This window comes from Tinamus guttatus, unplaced genomic scaffold (assembly GCF_059628265.1).
Source record: "Tinamus guttatus ecotype Peru unplaced genomic scaffold, ASM5962826v1 Tinamus_guttatus_pri_ptg000211l, whole genome shotgun sequence".
Classification (NCBI taxonomy): Eukaryota; Metazoa; Chordata; class Aves; order Tinamiformes; family Tinamidae; genus Tinamus; species Tinamus guttatus.
In genome coordinates, this window is record NW_028288745.1 from 5,644,282 (window position 1) to 5,668,189 (window position 23,908).

Genomic DNA, 23,908 nt, shown 5'->3' on the forward strand with positions numbered 1-23,908 from the left:
ACCAGACTGGATGTCTACAGCTCCTAAAGAGGCTCAGAGTTGATGCCATGGAGTGTCTTGTGTTTCTGTGTCTCCTTGACACCTCCTGGTTCAAGGCTAGACTACCCTACAGGGTTTCAGCTCTCTGAGAACTTAAGTTTGGAGTATTTATTGCAACTTCAGATGAAGATTTTCCTCAAAATGTAAGTTCAGAACAGCAGTTCAGGTTTGCCTACCTGGTTCCCTGCAGCTGGTTTTCCTCTGGGATATTTCCTGGCGGCCAGTACAGATGTGGGGAGCTACGTGGTCCACCTTGGCTTTAGCATTGTCGTCTGATGGTCCGAGGGGACTGAGGTGTGCAGAAGCTCTGGTTTCTGAACCCCCCTGGAAGCAAAAATCTCAAAGTGATCAATTTGCACTCCAGGACCTGCATGTTTTGTTCCCATAAACACGGAGAGATCCAGGGGAGGGAGGTGGCTGAAAGCCCTCACAAGTCCGACCTGGCCCCTGGCGGAATATTCTTCATGCAGGAGGCTGGGCTGGGCAGCACAAAGTGTACGGGACGGGGTGGCGAAGGCAGCGCAATCCTGCCCTCCACAACCCCGGTGCTGTTGACAGAGCCTGAAGGGGAGCACAGAGGAGATCAAATCCTGAGATTATCCGTGTAGACAGGGGACAGGAATGTTGTTTGCTTGCAGCTTCTCTCCATCAGCACTGGCAAGCAATGAAGGAAAATGTAGGCAGATGGTTTCAGGGGGCAACAGAGATAAATAGGCATAGAGGTGAAGCCAGAGGGTCCAAATTCAACACAAGAAAAACTGGTCACAGCTCAGGGCAGCTGTCTTATTTGTAAACCTTGGCGGAGATGAGGGTCTGTCCTAGTGATGCTGCACAGGAACAAGTGTAGGACATTACCCCTTTCCGCCTGCCCCACGGCCCTCAGAGGCAAAAGCCAGCTATTCCTGGTCTCACTGGAATTTAGGGGGGATGTGGCTAACACAATCACCACCTTCTTGACCGCAAAGTTTGCTATCAGATAGAGAGTCTGTTTGCTAACAGACAAGAGAAAAGGCCAACTGGCAGAGAGAAAGGAAGAGAGAAAGAGGAAAACAGAAGCGAGACACATGTTACGGTCCACACTGAGAGTTCAACAGAAGAAAGTTGTCACAGTCTGGAAGCTGGATGCGCTAGACACAACCCATGGCTGCTCATGATGGAATGACAGCACTTCACTTGGTTTCCTTCCTTCAGGAGCCACAGGTAGGAAAGAAATTGCTTCCAGAAGACACTTCCTCAGCCAAGTCTCTTTGGATCGACACTTGTGCACCAAGCGCGTCCCACCCCGTGCGGCCGGCCCTCCCCCTCCGCATTGCAACACCTCTCGCTTTCCAAAGAGAGAGGAGCCCGAACAGCAAACACAGGAAACCCCAGCCCTGGTCAAGGTCTGGGAGGTAAATTTGTAACTTAGGACGGACTGTGAGGATGCTGGTTCGTAACAAGCAAGTGCTTCCTTCTCTCTGATCCCCCTCCTGCTCCGACAGCCCAGCACAGCTGGGAGAGCTGATCCCAAAACTCCCTTCATGGTCAAGTCCACTGAAGAGACAGGACACAGGTTGGAAATGCAGCCGGGCATGCAGATTCCTTGTTCCCTGGAGATGGGCTCCTTCCCTCACTTCTGTAAGTAAGTCCTCACCCTCACGCTCGGGAATCGGGCTGGGCTTAGCCCACAGTCTCTGGCACAGGGGGCTCAGTTCTGCATTGAGGAGCCGCATGGTGGGGGTGGCAGGGTGACCCGTGACCACTGCTGACCAGTGGGGTTTGCTGGGTTCCTGGGCATGCAACTACTGTAGCAGGAGGTGCCAACCAACTATCCCTCTATGGGAGTTTTATTCAGTGCAGGCTTTGGAAAGAAACACTGGTAGCATTGTGCTGCACTCACCCATTACTCTTGGTGTAGTTTATTCTCTTGAGCTTGTTGAGGAGATGTACAGGACTGATGGGAGGGGAGGACGTCTTATTTGCTAGGGACGGAGCCACGGATCTGTGAGAAAGTCAGTAAAAAGCCTAGTCAGATGGCAAGGGGTCAGGGCTTTCAAAGAAAGGTTGAGCAACTGTTGCTGCTTAGTGAGGGACAGGGTGAGGAGCAGAAGTCTTTCAAATTCAAAGAAAACCTGTGTAAACAGAGATGTACTTGTGGAGGGGCTCCTATAAGGCATAAGCCATAAAATCATGAACACACATTGCAGGAAGCCTCGGGTGAGCCATTGGGAATAGCTGGGCAGTTGGGATTGCTGGCAGAGATGCCAGGGAGGAGGTGGCATCTCCATCAGTGAAGGTCTCTGGTCCTGATATGGGACAGGCAGATGGGTATGATGAGCTGAGGAGATCCCTGCTAGATCCGTTTACTGTGAGTCCGTGCTTTCCTCTCTCAGTGGAGGACAAGGAAAATGTCCAGAGTGTGGACTGGGATACTGTGCTTGGGTGCGAGGTGTCTTCTACTGAAGGAATGCATTGCATCAGCTCGATAAAGCACTGCTGGAAGTTGTATGTAAAACTAGCCAGGAATTTGCAGGAGAATAATCCTTTTTTACAGTTTTGTGTTTTTCCAAAAAGTGAAATTGTCCCTAGATAAATGTTGATTCTTGTCAGATATATTAAATCTGTACATATGTGTATGTACACATATGTATGGAGGAAGAAGGGCAGGGGGGAAGAAGAAGAGAGACTTCCATTGAATAAAAGATAAAATGGCCCAATTCACCTCAGAGCAGCTTCAATTTGCTTTGCATTTTGGGCTGACCCTGCCTGTTTCACTGCCTCCATTGCGTGAGAGCTCTTTACCAAATATGTGTAAATCTACCCTGATTGAAAGGAATAGTCTTTCTTGCCTTTATATATTTCTGATCACACACAATTTAGAACAGCAACTGCACTTGCTGCTTTCTTAGTAGAAGCATTTTATGAATCCCTATCAATACCAATCACTTAGCATCATTGATGCACTGGGAGATCTTGGACGTGATGTTGGCTTGGGGCTCTCTACACCCTGCAGCACCAGGCTGAACTCTTGGTCACCAGACATTCCCCAGCCAGGTTTGGCCTCTTTCCTGTGTGAGAACAGGGTGATCCTTTATACAATTTGCATTTTTCCTGGATTGCTTCATGAGGCCCAATTTCAACCCAGCAGCCCCTCCCACCATATTCGAGAGGTGGTTTTGGAAGGAAAGCAGACATTTTTGCAATATTCCAAAAACTCAACACATATGGACTCTAAAATGCTCCCAGTGTAGGGGGGAGATTTGGTCAAATTTCATCAGTTTTGCAAGATTCCTGAGTCTTTTAGTGGGGTAGCTCATTACATATGTGAAGCTGTGAGCAAGCCCCTGGATGCAGGCAGCTCTTTCCTACTCGGACAAAGACATTTGCCAGTAAGTGAATGGACAGAGACCCACGATTGTCCAGGGCTCAGAGTCCTAAAAGGCTGGTGAGGGCCGTGAGTGCCAAAGGCTTCCACCGTCCGAGTCTTCTCTCATGCCACAGGATGAAGGAAGAGGCCTGCCCAATGCTCAGCCCCGCTCAGGCTCCGAGCTCCATCCCCAGACTCTGTTGTCCTGAAATGCTTCACAACAGGTTTAGCATCAACTAAAGTTGAGAAGGCCCTGCCGGGCAGTTGACTGTGTGCTGCTAAAAACAACCCACAGTTCCTAACAGGTTAATCTGTTCCTTTCTGCATCTGTCAATAAAGCATGCGTCCTTCCTGTCCTGACTTTTCCCAGTTGACCTTTTTAACCACGGTTGCAGGTTCTGCCCGGTCTTTCCTCTGACAGCTCTGAAGATTCATTCTGAACTTTGCAGCGGTGATTGGTTTATGGCAGGGACCGGCAACCTTTCGTGTGTGCGGAGCCTGCCCGCTTTTCTCTTTCTCAAAGCGGAGTTCATGCATGTCTGAAGAAACTCGCAGGGAGCTGGGAGACGCTGCCTTTTCAATAGATGAGATGTTCCTTTCTGGACGGCTAGCTTGGAGCTGGCTTTCGTGCGAGGAAGAAACTTCTGCTGCTTTGAAGTCAGGCAGCCAGGAAATCACTGCTGCTCTCTTCAGAGCCTGACCCCTGACTCCTGCCCGGCCACTCTTGGGGCTGCTGACTCTTCCTGAAGTTGTATTGCTGCAGCTGCACTCCTGAGTGCTAGAGGAAGGAATGAGAAGAGGAAGAGAGGAATTTCTCAGTGGACAAGTAGCTGGGTGATGGGAACCCTCTGTTGTGACATGGATGTGGTGCGAACGGCTGGGGTCCATAAATGTTGCTGGTTCCTGCAGAAGACATTTGGGAGTCAGATCTCGGTGGTCTGTCCCTTGTGAATGGTACTGGAGGTGGCTGTGAGGCTGAATGTGTCCCCATGCCAACAAATGCAACTGGCTGAAGTTCTGATGCTTTGAGGGGCTTTGCAGGGTAATTTTTTGCCCTGGTTCTCAGCAAAGCTGCAGATTTTAATACTGATGAATAACAGTCTCTGTTTTGAGGGCCTTATTTGAGGAAGAAAGCATTTGGGGGAGCAGGCCGAGCAGGCTGAGCCCCACGACGGGCAGCAAAGGGGTTAAAGCGCCGCCGTTCTGCCCAGTCAGCCCAGCTTGCCCGTAATAACCAATTAACGGAGCGTAATTGTGCAAATCCATATGTGGCAGTAATTACCAGGGAGATTAATGGATTCCTTCCTTGGCCAGTGTCCCCCCTCCTCACCACAGTGCAGGCCCAGCCGAAAGGGTGCAAGGAGGGGGAAGCGGCGATGCGACCCCGCGGGCACTGCCCACTGCTTGTTTAAACCACCCTTTCCCTCTCACCCGTTTCCTTGGCTCACACCCGCCTCCCCAGGACAGCGTGTGTGCGGCCCATGTCCCTGCCCTCCCTTTTGTGCGTTCCTGCCCCGCTCCCTTCCCTCCCGCTCCTGGCCCTAATTGCTGCCCAGCACCACCTCCTTCCACCCTCCGCTTTTGTGGCTCTGTTGTTTTAGTTGCGATGGGTAATCGGGCAAACTGTTAAAGGCAGACGTGCAGTGGGGAGGGGAGGGCAGCCGACGCGGCAGGGCGCTCCACACTGGGGTTTCGAGCGGATTTCCAAGCCCAGCAGCACTTGGTTGCGTTTGGGGAACCCTGGATTGCAGAGGATGAGGTCCTGCTGGTGGGGAGACAGGGACGGGACAGGGCAGGCAGAGATTGCATGACCTTGTGCATCACACAACCTCAACTTTTCTCCTTGCCGCCATCGCTTTGCATGGTCTTCTCGGGCTGCCGGGACTTGTTGCGGTAGCTCCATGGAAATCCTTGCTGGAGCTCAGCTGGCCAGGCCGGTCTGGCCAGCGGGCCTGTGGCTGCGGGGCACGGACATGGGAGCTGTGTGGGGAAGCAGGTGCTGCTGCGGAGCCGGCAGGACAGGGAGCCACTGGGCAGCCCCAGGGCCAAAGGCTTCCTGGTCTATGTGACGCTTGAAGGGGAATTATGTGTATATATTTCTCTTCTCTGCTGTGTGTCAGCTGAGATTCAGACTTGGGGGAGGCCAGAGCTATGTAAGCTGGACACAAGCATCTGGTGAGTGTAGCAGCAGTCACTGCAAGGATCTGTCTTGCAAGCGTTGGGTGCTCACAGGGGATGCGGGAGCTGAGCATGCCCAAGGACCCTTCTCCCTGCCGCTGCCTCCCAGCAGCGGCTGCCTGAGCTGCTCAGCACCTTCCTCTGCTTGGCCACGGGGCTAGGATGCTGCTGGGGCTGTCCCTTGCCTGGGCCTCCTCCATCCAGCTTGGTTCGCAGCCACATCCATGCTGATAGACATAACTGACCTTTTTCTTGTTGCGTACGCGTTGCAAAGGGCAGGGACGTGGCTGCTCGGAGGCAGCGGCTGCACGAGGCTTGCCAGAGGTTGGTCTCCAAGGGGAGCCAGAGCTGGAGAGGCTTTGGGAGACACCTGCCTGGAGGAGGTGGGTTGTGTGGACTGGGTGCCCCCGTGTCCTTCTCCAAGGCAACTGCCATAGCTGTCCTGTAGTGGGGCTCCACCAATGTCCCCTCTCTCCCAAGCAGGGGAAGAGCTTTGGCTGTGGCAAATAGGACCTTCAGGATTGGCGGGGAGCCATGTCCTTTGGCATCAGCTGCAGATCTTGCTTTCATTTTGCTTTCCTTTGTCTGTTTTCCATTCACCTGGCCGGGGGTTCATCAGTACTCACCTTGCCTTGGTGCTGTGTCATCGTAGTTAAAGGCTATGTGAGCCAAAGCACAGCAAGTAAATGGGTCTCCTGGGCCCCTTGAGGTACTTCAAGCATCTACAGGCACAAGTCTTGGGAGAGAAGTCTTCCCAGCCAAGATTTCCACCTGGCTCATGTGCCCAAGAGCATCCTGAGAGGAACTCAGTGCACTGAGAAGTGTCTTGCACTATTTCTGGGATGATTAAAGTGCTGGGGTCTCTGCAGTCCTGGATTTTAGGCTGCAGGGTTGCAGAATTTAGTGGGTAGATGCAATTGCAAAGCCAGGTATTTATTAATAAAAAGAAGCTAGGGATGGTTGGAGCTACCAAGAGCTGATCACAAATGGTGGTGAGCCAGGTCTGTTAAGCCCCCTAGTTTAGGAGTTGAACCCCATCCTAACCTGTGACATCTGGCTGCCAGGCCAGTGCATGAAGCCAAACACAGGGCTGTGGCCCTGGATTCAGGATTTGTGATGGATGTGTGCTAATGCCAGAGGTGCTGGATCGTAGCATTTGGAGTGATGGAAACTTGTTCAAGACTTGCCTGAAACTCAGCAGTGCTCAGAAGAGCCCACACCAGAATAATCATGTCATTACCTGCATGAATGAGGTCTCTGCCTGTTAGGTGAGGCAGGAAAGTGTTGAGAAACACTTCCCTCTCTTTTGGGCAGACAGGGAGTGCTGTAGCAGTACTGATTTTCTCCTTCTCTCCCAGGATATCTCATAGATGAGCTGAAGCCTGCTGGAAAAGGGGTTAATGATAGCAGCAGTAGCACTTGAGCAGTGAAGCAGGGTTAGGATCTAGGCAAGCTCCCTGGCTTCCGAGGCGCCCCGTGAAGACAGACATAAGCAGCTCCACTCTTCCACCCTGGGGAATCCCACACTGCAGTAGCTTATAGGAGACGCCTTGTCAACCCAAGCGAGGACTAAACAGCAGAGGCAGCTGGCTGAGAAGTGCTGACTGAAGCTGCATCTCCTTGATTGGTAAATGTGGCTTTAGGGCTCTTAGGCCAGATCAAAAGCTCCATGGCCATGTGACCACGGTGGAGTGCACATTAGAAGTGCTAATCTGGTGTAAATGCCTCTTCTCTCTTCAGATCTGTTTAGGTGATGCTAAGGGGCCAACTTGATAAGGCAGGCTTTATCCTGGATCAGATAAAATCTGCTCTCTGGTAGCCTGCGTTTAGTAGACAGAAAGCATGAGAGAGACAGGAGTGATTCAGTGAAAGCCAGATCTTTGCTATGGCATTAATGTGACCAGTGTGTAGTCAGATGCTTGCACCTGATCCAGATGATGTTAAATAGCCAGATCCAGCATGAACGAGCTGGCAGCTGTGGCCTGGCGTGGAGAGAGCACTGAGCAATGTGCTGATCTCTGCTCCCAGTGGTGGGATGCAGAGGGATGCCCAGGACAAGGTGTCTTGCAGGATAGATATCAACCTTTTGGGTCCTGGCTGTCGTGATTGGGACCTTGGGGACTGTGCAGTAGCTGGTGATGGCTACAGCATCCTCAGCTGTGAACAGGTCAGTGCCCTGTGATGTGAGGGCTGCTCCACCTGGGTGCCCCCAATCCTTCCTCCCCTGAGAAGGGAGCTGCTCAGAGCATAAATAACCCGTTACCTTGATCTCCCCGAGCTGTGCTTGCCTGGCTGGTATAAATAGCCTGTCTGAGGTGGACGGATGTGATGGAGATTGACAGGTTGTCTCTGGAGTTTTGCACTTGCTGAAGCAGGAGGAAATCTGAAAGCACGAACATGGGGCCACACAGAGCCAGAGCAGCAAGCGAAGGGCTGCTGGCTGCACCGGGGCACTGGGGCTGCCATGTCCACCCGTGGGTACACGTGGGAACCCCCATGGCTTTGCATAGCGCCATGCAGCTGTAAAACCCACCCTGCTCTGATGGCCATCAGAGTTCATCTGGTCAAGAAATTTTTTGAAAAAATGTCTCTAGAAAAATGGCTGTTGAATAAAATAGCAATATTTCCAGTGACTGTATGGGCTATGTCTCCTATGGGTTCCCCAAGAACCTGGGGGCTTGTTTTCAGGAGACTGGGAAATTCTGCTCGTCAGTGTGTTTTTTTTTCCTTGAAGGACTATGACTCAGTTGTTTTCAAGCATTTTGCAGAAATTTCAGCCTCACATCACGTGTGGTTAAGCAGAGCTGGTTTTTGAATAACAATCTGTAGGTCTTCTGCCCCCCTGATGGGAAAGGGCTTTTGCAGGATAGCATCAGGGAGGAGCCATGTGAAGCTCTTCCACCTTGTACTTTGGAAGCTTTTTGCCGGATGCCAGATGACATATCAAATCAGACTTTGTTAGGGACTGGTTGCTCTTTTTCCCACCAAAGTGTCCTCTGGACAGGATGGCCTCTTGGTCTGCCTGTGAATCTGGATGATTTGGGCATTTTCCCTTGGAGATCCTGACTTTGCTCTGTCCCACTCCAACTTAGAGCCCTATTTGTACAGCACCTCTACATAAAGTGGAGCCAGATACTTACCTTGGGCTACACAGCAGGATGTGATTCTCCTCACCCCAGCGTGGCAGCACCTTGGGGTTTTTTTTCTTCTTTTTTTTTTTTTTTTTTTCCTGCCTCCTCTGGTTCTAGCAAAGTGCAAACACTGGGGTGACCTGTGTGAAAGCCTGCAGGCGCCCAAGCGCCCTAAGGGATTGCTCTGTAGACCGGACCGCTGCCCTCCACATAATCCATGGCCAAACCTTTCTGCGCAGTGTCGCACAAATCTCCCTGCTTTGACCCCAGGCAGTGGATACTTTTGGCAGGAAAGATTCTTTAATTATCATTTTTATTCCAAAGAGCGTACATGTCTTATTTTATTCTCTTTTATTTTGGATCCACCTTCCCAGGAATATTTTGCTGCATGCTTTTCCGTGACGCCGCCGCCGCTGACCTTTCCGCTGGGGCGAGGGGCAGTGGCCAGGGAAGCACATAGGCAGCGATTCTTCTGCAGCTACAAAGGCTGGGATTGTTGGCAGCTTGACGCCCGGGCAAGTGTCTAATTGACTTGACTCTCTCTAACCGGGCTCCGAATGAGTTTTCCGCCTCAGGATATCTCGGCGTTATAGTGGACCTGTTGTTTTGTGTTCCCCGCATGATATTAAGCGGGGCATTGATGGAGCCGGACACGCGAGTCGGAGCGGATGTGCTGGCGCGGGGGAAGCTTCCCAGGGCATCCCAGGGAGCAAGCCTGGCTGCATGGCATGGGTAACGTGGGAGCAGGCGGCTACACACCTGCCCCTTGCCCCTCAAAGAGGAGCGTTGGGGTGAAAATATCTCCTGGTCTTTAGCAAACTTTGGTGGGCTCCCGCAGCTCAGGGTGTCTTGAGAACTGGGTGCCCTCTGGGCTGGCAGAGCTCTTGCCCGGGATCTGCGTTGCCCAGGAGCATCTCTCCTGTGTCCATGTCAATAGGTGCCTGCGCGCCGACAGGGAGGTAATTCCCCCGGCCGCCTGGGCAGCTGGGCCCGCCGCGGGCCGTGCCGCTGGAGGCGCTTAGGGCGGCCTAAGAGGATTCGGTGACACCGCTGATTAGCGTCGAGGGCCTCATTACGGGGCTGCTAATTGAAGGTCTCTCGAGGTTGGAGCAGACGGGGAATTAGCCGCGCTCAGAGCTGGCTCTAGGCTGCAGGGAGCGGTGCTTGGCGCCAGGTAGGCACTGCCCCCCGCGCCCCGCTCCGGTGGGACCCCGCGGCGGGGGTGGCCGGGGGTCGGGAGGCGGCGTTATCCCCGCGGCGCCTGCGGCGCTGCCGCGGAGCGTGCTGCTGCGGGTAATTGCATTAGCCTCGTGGGGCTCCGGGGCTAATTTCATTAGCCGCGTGTCTGCGGCTATGGCTGCATGGGAGGCAGCAGCCAAGCGAGAACGCAAAGGGCTGCTTGGCTCACAAGGCACCTCGGGGGCTAGCGAGCAACCTAGGAAGGGAGCCGGGCTCTGAAACCAGGGTCCTGGAGTAGGGGGGCTCCTCTGGGGCACCAGAGCTCAGCAGCAGTGCGAGCAGAGGGAGAGGTGCATGGGGCTTGTAGTTACAAGGGCTACCTTTGCCCTCACTGCATGACCACGGGATACTTCTGCCCTTCTGCAGCTGGGATGGGGCGCTGACGGGATGCTCAGGAACATGTGGGATTCTGCTTCAATCCAGTGTGAGGGGAATAGGGATGATATGGGATAAGAGTGTTCCAGTTTGGGTCTTTGCATGTTTTGGGTCTTGCCTTGGAGGCCAGCATCTCAGTAGGCTTGGTGGAAAGGGCCTGGGAAATCTCTAGAACTTGAGCTGTTCCAAAATACTATGAAGAAATCGAGGATTTAATTTCTGCTGCTGGGAATGGAAATTGGATGGGGAATGGAGCAAGATAAATCAGTCAGCAGTCCTGCCTCAAGTGATGCCCCAAGGATTGGCCCAGATGGGAGCAGGGTGGCAATGACTTCCTTTGCTGCAGTGTCAGTGGCAGGCATAAAGTCTTCCCCTCCTACATTGCAGAGGTGGGGAGTAGAAAGCCTTTGAGAATCCGAAGCAGCATCTGTACTATTTCTAGCAGAAGTTAATTAAGGAGCTCTGTGCACAGACCTGGAGGGATTAAGGCAGGGTGGAGTTGGTCACCATTTGATTTAGGCACAGGAGCACCTCCCTATCCACGCGATGGCCAGGAGGGGTTTCCTCAGAGCCGCTCGGCGTGTGCGCTCGGCAGCGCTAAGCGCTCGCTAACCCAGATCTGCTAGAAATCAATAGAGTAATCCACTTACTGCTCGGGACTGCCAGCCTTCCTAAGGAGCTCAGAGCTGTTTGGTCTTCTTCTCCTCTCCCCCTTTCTTCTAAGTTGGAAGAAGAAAGAAAAAGAGGAGTCAGGAGTGGGGAGGAGGGATTGCTGCCAGAGCTGGGCTAAAATCAGGCTCTTTGCTCTGGGCAGATCAATAAAAATAATTCCCAGCTAAAACTTCATTAGCACGGGATTAAAGCTGCTGGGATCCTGCGCAGTTGGGAAGAACTAACCCGTGCGCCGCAGCTCAGCGCGGCCACGCTTGAGGCGCAGGGCGGCCGCGTAGCGCGCACCTCTGTGCCCCGCAGCTGCCAGCACCAACAGCATCTGCAGCCAGCCCCTCCTGCTATTGCTGCTTTTGGAAGCTGGACACTGATGGTTTCACTGGGGAAGCCCCTTGCTCCCAACACCGTCTGGTTAACCCTTTCTTTGGCCATGCGGAGATGCTCTCCCAAAGGTTAGGCACCAGGCCATCGATATTATGGAGCTATATATGGGATGGGCTGAGCAGCTTAGGGGATTGTCCTACCATGGCTGTGAACTATTTCCTGACAGTATCTGGCACTGAGCAAACTCCGCTCCTCTGTCCCTGGTCCCTTCCTCATCCTTCTCTGCCTGCTCCCTGGCAGTGGCATCAAGATGCCACCTGAGCATCCTCTCCCTGCAGGAGAAGCCCCATGCATGCGGGGGGCTGTGTTGCTGCCCACCCATATGGTGAATAAGCCGCGTTCACTGGTGGAAAGGCACGCGTGCCTCCTCCTTCCCCGCGACGCTCCTCCCCTGGACAACTTAGCCGTCCTCGTCCCCCCCGCTCAATTTCTGACCCAGACGGGAGCCCGGCGCTCATCCATCCCCTGCCTCGGCCGGGGACGGGCGGCCGTGGATGTGCGGGCGGCCCGGCGCGGGGGGCAGCCCCCGCGGGGCCGGCGCGGCGTGGCGGGGAGACGGCGGCAGCGTGCGAGGATGAGGCTGGGCGAGGAGGCAGCTGCCCCGGCGTCCTCGCAGCCCCGCTGCCCTCGCGGAGCCACCCGGCCCTGAAGTGAGAGGAGGCAACTGCATCGGGAAAGGCAAGGGATGAACTGAAGATTAAACATGTATGGGAATTATCCGCACTTCATTAAGTTCCCGGCGGGCTTCGGCAGTGAGTATCCTACTCGCGCTCGCAGTCTGCGCCTTCGGGGTTGGAGAGGCAAGCAGATCCTGTGGGAAGGCTGTGGAGGGGGGAAAAAGGGATTTAAAAGCCCGGCCAACGCATCTTCTGCGTGGCTGTAAGTTTGCTGGGCCGCACTTTGGGCATGGACTTCAGCAAAGCAAAAGCCGTTCCCGTACAGCTGGGTGCGGGATGTGCGTGTGGTGCCAGCGGGACGGGTCTGCTCATTGAGAGAGCAGAATTCAACCAAACAAGAGTTTTTCCTTTTCTTTTTTTTTTGTTTAATTTATTCTATTAAAAATTGTGAAAATCCTGCAGGAAACAGCTGCTTTTCAAATAGGGCTCATGTTATTTTCATTGGAAGTTATTCACAGAATCACAGAATGCTTAAGGTTGGAAGGGACTATGCCCCACTATTTTTTTCCCTCCTGTCCCAGATGCTGACCTCTGGCAGTTCAAGTGCAGCAAAATCACTGATGTTGCACCAGGGCATCCCCAAGTTTTGCAAGCCCCTGACTTTCCAAAACACCTCTTTTCTTGGGTGGTTTCTGCAGCGCTTCCACCCATTTCTGCAAGAAGTGTGAAATGATAAATACAGAATGTTTTATTTTTACTGTGTTGGGTACTAAAATTTTACAAAGAGACAACAGAAAAGTAACGTTCAAACTGCTCTTCATAAGAAGCAGACACGCACCCAAGTCTCTACAGGGCTCACAACACTCATCAGGGCTTTTGGGAGATTTCTAGGAGAGGAAAGTGTTAGCAGAAGAGTTATTTTTGTAAGAGAGACAAAGACACTAGTTTCTAGCTCCTCCAAATGATTCAACATATCAGGGGTTTAACCATCTTTTAGCTAACAGTGTATTTAACTGGCATTTGAGCCTGCATTTACCTTTGGTTTAAAACAAAACAAAACAAAAAAAAACCCAACCAAACAAACAAACAAAATATAGCTATGGAAATGTTCCTTGTCCTGCCCGTGTTGGCACTGCGAGGAGGTGGATCGGGTTGGCACACGACGGCCACCCCATTGCTCCGGTGTTGCACTGTGCTGCAGGAAGGCAGCGTGAAGGTGATGTGGCTGCTGCTTAACTTGCGGCATGTCGAGATTTCAGAGCACTCCCTTCAGCCTGAAATTCTGATAACTAATTAGAGCATGTAAGCAACAAGTTAAGATGGTTTGCTTGTTTTTTGAATGCAATCAATTGAAATGTTTCTGACTTGCTTGTAGATAACATTTAGAGGGTGATGCATGCATTTTTCATAGTGTGTATAGCTGTTATTTCCAGCCTTAAATCGCTGAATAACACGGCCAAATGCTTATCTGAGAGGACACACACAGCTAGGAACAAGCACATTGTTTGTGCTAAGGAAAAGGGCCCTGGGACTGCAAAGCATCACAGCTGAGCGCACAGAGAGACAGACTGTCCCGCGCAGTGTCGCCTGGACACATCTAAAGCACAAGCAGATGGATTTGCCCTTGCAGCCTCAAATATAAGAGCATGGAAGGGGCTGTGAAAGGTGGTTTTGTCACCAGCGGGATGTGCTCCATCCGGAGCGCAGCTCCCAGGCGAGGGAAGCCGCTGTGCTGGCTGCCTCCTATCTGCAAGCACAGTTGGTTGGGGACGAGAGGCTGGCTTGGCTTCTCCACAAAGTCTCTTTTATTAGCGCTCATGTAACTTGGCCTGCTGCCCCGCCACCCCCGGCCGCGGCCTTGTCAGCTCTCCCGAGCAAAGAGGGGTTAGGCTGGGTCGCCTGGGGGCTCGGGAAAACTGCAGGGGAAAACCCGGCAGAATTCCTAGGGGATTGGCTGCTGGATGAGGGTGAAATAGCCAGGATACCCAGCAAGGCAGAGGCCCCGCTAAATTCCATAGCAAACCCTAGGTTGAATTCTGAGGGTTTTGTTCCCTCCTTCCCTGCTCCATAGCCTGGTTCCTGGGAAAGGAAGCGCATGTGGCCACACTACAGGTGCGTCTCGTCTGCGTGTCCTTGGGTGCAATAAAATCGCACCTGGTCTCAGCATCACACCTGATGCTGGGTCAGGATGGATGAGAGTCCCCAGTGCCTCCAGCCCCACCACTCCTTGAGGGCCAGCGTGGAGCCCTGCAGTTGAATGCTGAGAGGAGCAGCGCACGTCCTCCTGCTGCCCAGGGAAGCTTCCTTGTGCTTGTTGTTCCTGCTTATCCATGGGCCTTTTGTACATCAGATAAAATGCATTTCTGCAATTGTAGCGGCAGGGTTTCTCATGCTGTAAACCTCCAACCTGTGTGCTTGTTGAGCAGACACGGTAGAGGGGAAGGTTTCTCATTGCCTCGAGCCCTCTTAGATAGAGCAGGGAGATTTTTCTGCTCCCAGGGCTATGATTTTGGAAACAGAAACCCAGATGGCAGCAGAGAATCAAAGGCTTGTTGTGTCTCATCTCAGCTTTGGTGGCTAATGCTGGTGCTTGGGCAACTATTTGCTGAAAAATTGATGCATGTGGCGGGGTGGAGCATTAATGGAGCAGGAGGACTGGATCCTGTTTGCATGTGCGACTCTGAAGCTGCATTAGGTGGTTAAACGCAGTAGCAAGCCCAATATCTGTTGCAGCGTCTCAGCTGGCGTCTTCAGGAGATGCGTGAGCCTTGGTGAAGCCAGGAGCCCTACCTGGCCCTGGATGGCCAGGGGCTGAGCAGGGACCTCACTGCGGCCATCCGCGTCTCTGGCATCGAGCTGTCACGTTTCATTACCTGACAGATGGATCCGACCTACTTTGGCCTATTTAAATGTCACCCGTGCCGAGTCCCGGTGGAGGCAGCGGGGCTGTGGCTGGCACGCGGAGCAGGCTCCCTTCTCCCCATGCCCCCTGCCCTGTCCCGGGGGATTTGCCACCCTCGTGGGGAGCTCACAGTAGAGCAGGGCTGCCAGCAGCGCCACAGAAATGCTCCTTGCAGACTGGCTCAGCCAGACAATCCTGGACAGGGGCCGGAAGTCAGGGAAAAGTTCGGACCACGTTGCCCAGGATGTTTTGCTGTGACTTGGTTTTACTCTACTGGGCGAACTGACCGTTGTGGTTTAAATTGCCTCCAGCAATTAAATTTCCTCAAAATATGAAGGTGCAAGGTCAATGGAGGAGCAGCCTCCATCCAGCTCCCCATCCCATGGGGGATGTTCTATGTCCTGGGAAAGGATGAAGAATCATTCCTCATATCTCTTCTCCATGCCTGCTGTCATGTTACAGATCTTTGCCCAGACTTCCCTTTCACGACTTATTTTCCAAGCTGGACATGGACCAAGAGGTCTGGGTACCCCAATGCAGTGGCAGGGAGCAGTGGGGTGGGCCTCTCCATGGGGAGGATGAGACCCTGCGTCCTGGCTCGGTTTCCCCTGCACTGGAGCCTGCCTAGCTGTCTCTGAGGCTCCTGCTCTTGTCACGGCACCTGCTTTCCCACTGGGAGAATTGATCCCAAAAGTCAAAGTGAGACTTGACAAAGACCTTTCCTGCCCACTCTGCGCGAAATTAAGTCTGAAACGGGTTGATAACAGCGGATCGAGTCCTCCTTGACTCTGACAAATGTCTTTAATGTTATTCAGCAAGCTGACCTTTTCCCGTCTTTATTGTGCGTCTTCCCTTTGAATCGGATTTGATTGTTACTTCAGGTAAAATAACAAACACTGTCATGTAAAGAACTTTGCAATAATGTTAAAAGGGGGGAAAAAACTCCCAAACTCAACCCAGCCTTGTTTTCAGTCACAAGGGGAACAACAAACATCATCTGCACCAGCAGTGGAAAAGCAACGGCGTGACATTCCTGCACAGCATCTTGCCTTGACACTCGAGGGAATGGTCTCCTGTGTTGCAAAGCCAACATAGGAACAACACCTTGCTGAAATTTTAATGACAAATAATGCCAAGTGGAGTTGGTAAATTCTAGGGGAGGGAGAAAAGGTCATATATAAATCCTTAAAAAGCAGCTAGGTAAATACCCACCAGTCTACACAGGGTATTTGGTACCTGAGTACCACCTGCAGATTTGGGATTGGTCTTGTCCAAGACAATGTCTAGGCTCTCGGTGACAAGACATGGGAGAAACACATCCATGATGTGGACTGTAGCTGCCTCCCTCCTCCCCATGCCCATCCGTGTATTTTTTGTCCCCATGTGTCCCCCAGGACTCAGTCTCTGCCTCTCCTCGTAGACTCCCCTGTTCACGCCGGTGCCACGACCGCGAGCCCCTCGTCGAGCGTCCCCGCAGGCAACTCGGCGGACGGTCCTCACAACTACCTCGAGGTGCCTGCGGGCGCTTCCCGGGCGCTGCCGTCCCCCATGAGCGCCATCGGCTCGCCGGTGAGCGCGCTGGGCTCGCCGTACCGCGTCATCGCCTCCTCCCTGGGCTCCCACTCCGTCTCCCTCTCCTCAGCCCCCGGCATGAATTTCGTGACTCACGCCAGCCCACAGGTAGGCAGATATCCTTGGGGATTGGGTTAAATCCAAGCATTTGGGAGGGAGGGTAGAGTGGTGGGGTGGTGGGAATGGGTCTCCCTCCACTGCACTAATTGCACTAAGGTGCAATTTGTCTGCACGGAAGGAGCCAGCATAGCTAAGCGGTGCAGAATCACTCCCCTCCCTCCTGGAAAAGGATATCTGCTTCCTCTCGCTACTCTGAAAAGAGACAGCAAGAGACACGTAAATGCTAAATGCCAGCCGCATACTCCGTGTCGCATGCAAACTTTCCCTGATATGAGCTGAAGGAGAATGAAGTGCTCCTGTCTGTGCTGCCTGAGCTACGTCAGGTGTTGAGGTTTTCCCTCTGGACAGAGCAGGGAGATTCCTGGGGCCGGGGCCTCTACCTTGACATGGAGGGGATGGTGTGGGATTTTGCCTCTTCGATGCCCTGACCTTTAGTGGAGCTGATCGTGCACAAAGGTGCTCTGGGGGGTGCAGAACTAAGTGAGAATGGAGTATTTTATTAACAAGCTCCAGCATTTTATTAATAGACTCCGAAGGCAGGGAATGTTGGAGACCCCCACAGCTCTGGCTAGGCCAGCAGGGAGATCACCCCCAATGCCCAGGGGGGAGCTCGTGGGGGTGCTGGCTGCACAGACACCTTTTCCTGGGGCGCAGGGGAAGCGCTTTCCCCGAGCTGGGTGCTGAGCTGGCTGCCGAGTTAGCAGCTCCGAGGCGCGCGTTTCACTCGCCTTCGCTCTAACGCGAGGAGACAGCCGAGCCTCGGGGATTCGGCAGGAGGCAGCTAATGGATCTGGGTTCAGGCAGGTGTCCCAAATATCATACATGATTGCACTTAACCTGCAGGAGCCCAGCTCCGGAGGCACCGATGGCTAAACTGCTCTGATTCTCCCACACGTACCCCTCTCTCTGTGGGTGTCTGGAAGTGCAGTTAGAAAGAAAGAAAAGGTGATCCCTGAGCTCCTGGTAGCAATTTAGAAAAATACTTCTGGCTCAGCATCTTCGCAATAAATTTCTAGAGTGAGGAAAGTGGTTGGATGGTTGGAGGAGGTGAGATTTGAGGTCTCTTCCTTGGGCTAAATTCAGGTTCTGGAGCATGTTGATTTGCTGCTATCCTGAGAGCCTGGTCCAGCTGCCTGCTGGAGGGAGTGAACCTCTGTTCCTCCCAGCAAACCATTTTTTGCGGAACTTTCCAGTGGGGGAAAACAAGCTGGTTCTTAGTGGGGTAATTGCACTTGGATGACTTGTATTTCTAATGTCATCAAACCTTCGACACTTTGAAAATGAAGGGCCTGGGGTAGGGAAAGACATGCAGAGTTACTTTGTATTTAGCTTTTTCTAACTGAAGGTCCAAAACCCAAATGAGACCAAGCCCCTTGTTCTGCGCTGAAATTTCCCATGGAAATTCTTATACTTTCTGTGTGTGAAAATTGTGCAGTTCCTTGGGGAAACAAAATAGAGAACAACATGCATGAACTCAAGCATTGTAGATATTGTGGAAGCTGTAACTAAGGCTCTAGCTGGACTTCCTTCCAAAGCCTCATTTTTATTCTGTCCTTTTGCTTGAAGGAAGAAAGATAAATGGGAGGGGGAAGCTACTACCAACACCCTGCCCTGGCCGGACAGCTTCGGACGAGATACACTCCCCGGCTCTCCGTCCTCGCCATCCTGCCAACGGCAGCTCAAAAGCAAATAGCAATAAAACTGAGCCCTGGGCAACATCAGGCTCAGGTCTCTAATCGATGTCAGTTTGTAACCTTTAACTTGGAGCAGCACAAGCAGCTCCTCGGGAGCTCGGCTGGAGCCTTTCGCCTGCATTTGATTGCAGCTGGTTATAGACACTTGATTCAATCCCCTCTTTAATGTCAGGGAACCCCAGATCTGCACCCTTCTCCAGTCTGTAGTAGCAGCTGGGATCCTCAGCCCTAGGAAGTGAGGTGGTTGTGTTTTCATGAGGACTTGCACATCACACAACACGGAGGGCCTCTTGGCTAAAAATAATAGCGTTAAGTGGGTTAACATCATTTCAGCTCCTCCGGCCGCACAGAAGTATAGGTTTAATTGCAGCAAATCCCCTGTCTGCAACCCCCTTCCTTACTAAGCGTTTAGCGCCTGATGCTTTGAGCAGCCACTGATCCGCGTCTCGGCAGCCCCCTGAGCTGGAGCCTGTGACGGAGCATCTCCCCCTCCTCTTCCTCCTCCTCCTCGTCTTCAGTTACAGCAAGAGTGAATCCTTGCTATGGGGCTACTGCTTGACTCCTTCCAGCCAGACTCACCTTGCCACCCCCAAGGGATCTCCAGGGATGAGCGGAGGGAGGATGATCCTGGCACATGGTGAGGGGAGGGCTCACCCGGGCCCATGGGGCCCCCGATCTGCACAGCCTGTTGGGGGTAGTTTCATGGGGCGCCAGGCTCGGGCATTGCACCTACCTCATGTCCCGTGGGTTGTACCTCCACAGCTCAACGTCCTGAGCAATGTCAGCAGCTCGGAAGACATCAAACCCTTGCCAGGTCTCCCAGGGATTGGAAGCATGAATTACCCATCCACGAGCCCAGGATCCTTAGCCAAACACATCTGTGCCATCTGCGGGGACAGGTCCTCAGGTAGGAGGTCTCCTTTCTTGGGGAAGGCTCTGTGCTGCAAAAACCTCCACGGGTGCCCTGGAGAATGGCCAGAGAGGTGCCATGGGGCTTCACCGAGGCCGTCCTGGCGATGCAGGACCTGTAGTCAGGCTTGGCTCACCCCAAAAGACAACAGTGCCAAAGACATGCTCCTCTGCTGTGCATGACCTCATCTGGCATCTTTTACTTCCTTCCGTCCCCAAACCGTTGTGTTCTCACAACCTGCATTTTGTGTCCGTGCGGCCACATCTGGGCATCCGTCAGATGCCAGGGGCTGGCGACCCGGCCGTGCCTGGTGGCAGCGCTCCCCATGTGCTACCTGGGGCTCTCCTGCTCCTGCCCCCCGGCTGTGGGGCTGCTCCATAGCCCTCTCATAGGGCGATTGTGGCCCCTCTGCATCGCCAGGAAGTGGAGGTCTGGCCTGGATTTTGATGGCCACCGGTCACTATCCCTGCTAATGGTCCCCAGCGCCAAGCCAGGCCTCCCCTGGGGACTCCCCACTGCCAGCCCTTTGCCTTTGGGGTAGGCTCAAGCTCCTCCGCACTGGTTCCGTTGGCTCTGCAGGGAAGCACTATGGGGTGTACAGCTGCGAGGGCTGCAAGGGCTTCTTCAAGCGGACCATCCGCAAAGACCTGCTCTACACCTGCCGCGACAACAAGGACTGCCTCATAGACAAGCGCCAGCGCAACCGCTGCCAGTACTGCCGCTATCAGAAGTGCCTCGCGATGGGAATGAAGAGGGAAGGTACACGTGGGCAGGGGGGCATGTTCCCTATGTGGTGGGATCTTTTTTTTTTTTTTTTTTTTGATAGTGTTAATCTGGCCCTTAGTAGCCCTCCAGTGCTGGAGCACTCCAGAAACCTACCCTGACCATTTCTGGGCACTTTTGGTCTAGTTTTGTAAAGGAAACAAGATTGATGCAAAGCTGTTGAGATAGGGGTGTAGACCAGGGCTCCACCTTTATCAGACATCAGAGAATCTAGGCAGGGAGGTTCTTCATGACCCAGCCTGGTAGAAGACCAGGCTGCAAGAGCTGTGCTGCCCCCAGAACCGCTTGCTCCAGTAGTATTTCCCAGAGCAGAGGCTGGTGATGCTGCTCCATGGCCATGGGAAAGCTGTGGACAAGGAGCAGTGGTGCAGGTGCCAAGGCTGCCATCCCTGTGTGTTCCAGCTGTGCAGGAGGAGAGGCAGCGGAGCCGGGAACGGAGTGAGGCCGAAGCGGAGTCCACGAGCGGCGGCAGCGAGGACATGCCCGTGGAGAGGATCCTGGAGGCCGAGCTGGCTGTGGAGCCCAAGACGGAGGCGTATGGTGACGTGGGCACGGAGAGCTCGGTAAGCGGCACCATGCTCTTGCCCTGCTGTGCCAATGGGAAAGGCTAGCAAGTCTCAAATGTGGCTGGTTTTTTTTGAGGGAATAATCATAATAATATCTCTCTCTATCATAGGCGATTTGATCATTTTACTTGTGGGTCTGAGTAGCATTAACACATCAAAGTGTGCAGTGCAGGGGGGTGGTTATTGGTGAATTTACATTGGCCAAATGTTCCCCCTTTTTATCCCGTTCTTCCCTTTTGGGGTTGCTCATCCCTTAGACCAACGACCCTGTCACCAACATATGCCACGCCGCTGACAAGCAGCTCTTCACGCTCGTCGAATGGGCCAAGCGCATCCCCCATTTCTCCGACCTGACACTGGAGGACCAAGTCATCCTCCTCCGGGCAGGTACCATCCTCCGCACCATTTCCCAGTGCATCCATCTCCTTCCTTGGGACCATATCCTCTGCCTGCCCACTACGGCAGGCAGGGAGAGGCCTTGCTGACATCCCTCCTCAGAGACCCTCGTGCCCTGTGTGCCTCCCTCTCCTTCCCACAGGCTGGAACGAGCTGCTGATCGCCTCCTTCTCCCATCGCTCCGTGTCGGTCCAGGATGGCATCCTGCTGGCGACGGGCTTGCACGTGCACCGCAGCAGTGCGCACAGTGCTGGCGTGGGCTCCATCTTCGACAGGTACGGGGGGCCTGTTGCCATCGTCCCTGGCCAGCCCGCCTTCAAACCTACCTCTGCTTGTGCTCTGCATGGGAAAATGGGGTGGAACCAGTGTCACCTTTACCACAGGGTTCTGACGGAGCTGGTGTCCAAAATGAAGGACATGCAGATGGACAAGTCAGAGCTGGGGTGCTTGCGAGCCATTGTGCTGTTTAACCCTGGTGAGTCGCAGGGCTACAGGCCCTTGGAGCCAAGGCACTTCCATGCTGCTCCCTTCTCCAGGTCATCTCCTGGTTCCTTCCCTATGGAGAAGGGACCGGCCTGGTGCCCATACATGGGAGATGATGGGTCAAGCTTGGCCTCTCAGAGGCAAAAAGCCTCCCTGCTGCAGTGACTCCTTCTGCCTGGGGTTTCTCCCTTGAACAGATGCCAAGGGCTTGTCCAGCCCTTCAGAGGTGGAGTCGCTGCGGGAGAAGGTCTATGCCACGCTGGAAGCCTACACAAAGCAGAAGTATCCCGAGCAGCCGGGACGGTGAGTGTCCCTGCATCCGGGTGGAAGATGAGGGTGAGCACGGAGCATGCTTCCTCCCAGGGACCGCCATGGTTCCAGCTCTTCTGACCTCCTGGTTTCTATGAATCTATAACTGCCCCTAGAACTTGTCCTGCTTCCTTCCACATCCAAGAAAACTTGTCCAGCATTTCCAGGATCAGGAAGCAAAGAGGTCAGGGGGCAGCTGAGCTGTTGGTTCCCACTAGCATCCCTTAAAATTTCCAGTTTGGGCACTGGATGAAGGAGAGGGGGCCAGTCGGTCCCTGCTTGCTCATTGCTAACTGCCCACCCCAAAAGAGAGGGCAGAGCCGGGGGATCTCCACCAGCTCTACTGGAGCCACCTCATGCTCCTGCAGCCCAGAGCAAAGCCAGGGTACTTGGCCAGCCCAAATTGCCGGAACAACACAGCTGTGCCAGGCTGGTGGCTCCCATCACGGCACCTGCCCTGTGCCAGAGCCTCCGAGCAATCACGGGATGCAGCGATCCCGCTTCCCGATCCAATCCTACCCTCTGCTGGCCGAGCCCTCAAAACGCCAGCGCCCGCATCCCGCCCCGCAGTGCACGGGATGCGTCAGGGAGGAGGCAGCCGCAGCATCTGCTGCTCTCCAGCCTCCTTGCTGCGCTGGGCCGCAGCCAGGCCCCGGCAGGGAGCACGGGGAGGAAGGCCGGCTCACCAGGCTGCAGCAAGGCCCAGCAGGGAGCACGGGGAGGAAGGCCGGCTCGTCGGGGCCGCACGGAGGGAGGGAAGCGCCGTCAGCAGCGGGTTGCGCCGCCTCGCGGGGCCTGTGCCAGCATGGAGGTGATGGCAATAGCATGGGGGAGATGCAAGTCCTTAGCCCCAGCCAAGGGAGAGAGGCTGGGGGCATCTGTCCTTTTCATTTTTTTTTCTACTTGCAAGTTTAAAAATGTGAAATTATTATTTATTTTTTTATTATTATTATTTTTTTAATAGAAAAAAAAAAGTATTCTTATGCATATGGCCAAGGCATGCTATTTCACCGCTTTAAAAGCAGCGGGCAGGAAAGCAGAGACTTCCTTTTTCTTCACCCCCTGCTCAGCCTTGTGAAGGAGCCAGGGGTCCCTCGGTGCTTGGGTGCAGGACGGGGGCTCTGCTCCTGCCATGGTCGCTGTCCCTGACATCGCTCCTCGCCTTGCAGGTTCGCCAAGCTGCTCCTGCGCCTGCCTGCGCTGCGCTCCATCGGCCTCAAGTGCCTGGAGCATCTCTTCTTCTTCAAGCTCATCGGGGACACCCCCATTGACACCTTCCTCATGGAGATGCTGGAGACCCCTCTGCAGGTCACCTGAGGCTCCGGCCAGCAGAGTGGCTCCCAGCCCTGCTGGGGCCCTGTGTGTCCTCCTACCTCCCTGCCCCAGCCCTTGGAGGGCTCCAGAGGCTTCTGCCTCTCCACTCCTCCACAGCGGGACCGTCGCACAGCTGGATCCCCCCTCTAACCCTCCTTCACCCGGCCCCAGGGCCGCTGCGGATTCTCCCACCAGCTAACCAGCCATCTGTCCCCCGCCCTGTACAGATGATCACTTTAAATTATTTTTTCACTCTCAATAAAGGCCAAGGGACCAAATATATGATGTATGAGAGAGGCACCGAGTGGACTCTTGGGGCCGTGTCCCCCTTGGCCATGGTCACGGGTCCAGCATGGGGCTCGAGGCCCCGCTGAGGTTGCTGCAGGTTGCTTGATAAAGGCTGAGTGGCCTCCAGCATGTCCAAGGCATGAAGGTCTCCAATATGAGGGGCTCATCCTAGGGGGAAAAAATGTCCTCCCTGGATCCCGGCGCAGCTGCCTGGATTGTCGTTATTGGGAAAACAGGCACAGTGTTAAATGATGTGCCCCTCTCCCCCGCAGCCGGCGGGGCGGGATGCAGCCAGGCTTTGTCCAGCCCCTGCCCCCTTGCAGCCTGGAGACGGCCAGGAAACAGGGATAGCCGTGACGGGGAGAAAGGTAGGAAGGAAACGGTCCGTTAGGAGTTCTGTGCTGCAATGTGATTCATGCTCCAGTCTTTCAGTGGGAAAAGTAGACAGCCTTAAAAGAGTGAGAGAAAGAAACAGGAAGCCAAAAGCTATGAAAACTCCAAAATTCACTTTTTTTTCTTCCCTCCCCCTTGCCTGACTGAACCTACAAAAAACAGGGAGCCTTCCGGAAGAGGGGACAAACACTGACCAAAGG

The 23,908-nt window shown here is 53.9% G+C and overlaps 1 protein-coding gene across 1 annotated transcript; it reads left to right on the plus strand.

The window, feature by feature from the left end:
* Nucleotides 1-1,544: 1,544 nt before the first annotated feature.
* On the plus strand, nucleotides 1,545-23,292 carry RXRG (retinoid X receptor gamma). Its single transcript, XM_010221852.2, has 10 exons — nucleotides 1,545-1,656; nucleotides 16,301-16,560; nucleotides 19,029-19,173; nucleotides 19,756-19,935; nucleotides 20,362-20,522; nucleotides 20,783-20,912; nucleotides 21,064-21,196; nucleotides 21,305-21,396; nucleotides 21,602-21,707; nucleotides 22,883-23,292. The coding sequence occupies exons 1-10, from the start codon at nucleotides 1,560-1,562 to the stop codon at nucleotides 23,028-23,030; spliced, it is 1,452 nt and encodes a 483-aa protein (XP_010220154.2). The 5' UTR covers nucleotides 1,545-1,559; the 3' UTR covers nucleotides 23,031-23,292.
* Nucleotides 23,293-23,908: the final 616 nt, after the last annotated feature.

Coding starts and splice junctions, on each gene's coding strand:
- RXRG (XM_010221852.2), top strand. CDS start 1,560: ATGGTCAAGTCCACTGAAGAGACAGGACACAGGTTGGAAATGCAGCCG. Junction 1,657..16,300: donor GGGCTCCTTCCCTCACTTCT/GTAAGTAAGTCC, acceptor CTCTCCTCGTAG/ACTCCCCTGTTCACGCCGGT. Junction 21,397..21,601: donor CATTGTGCTGTTTAACCCTG/GTGAGTCGCAGG, acceptor TCCCTTGAACAG/ATGCCAAGGGCTTGTCCAGC.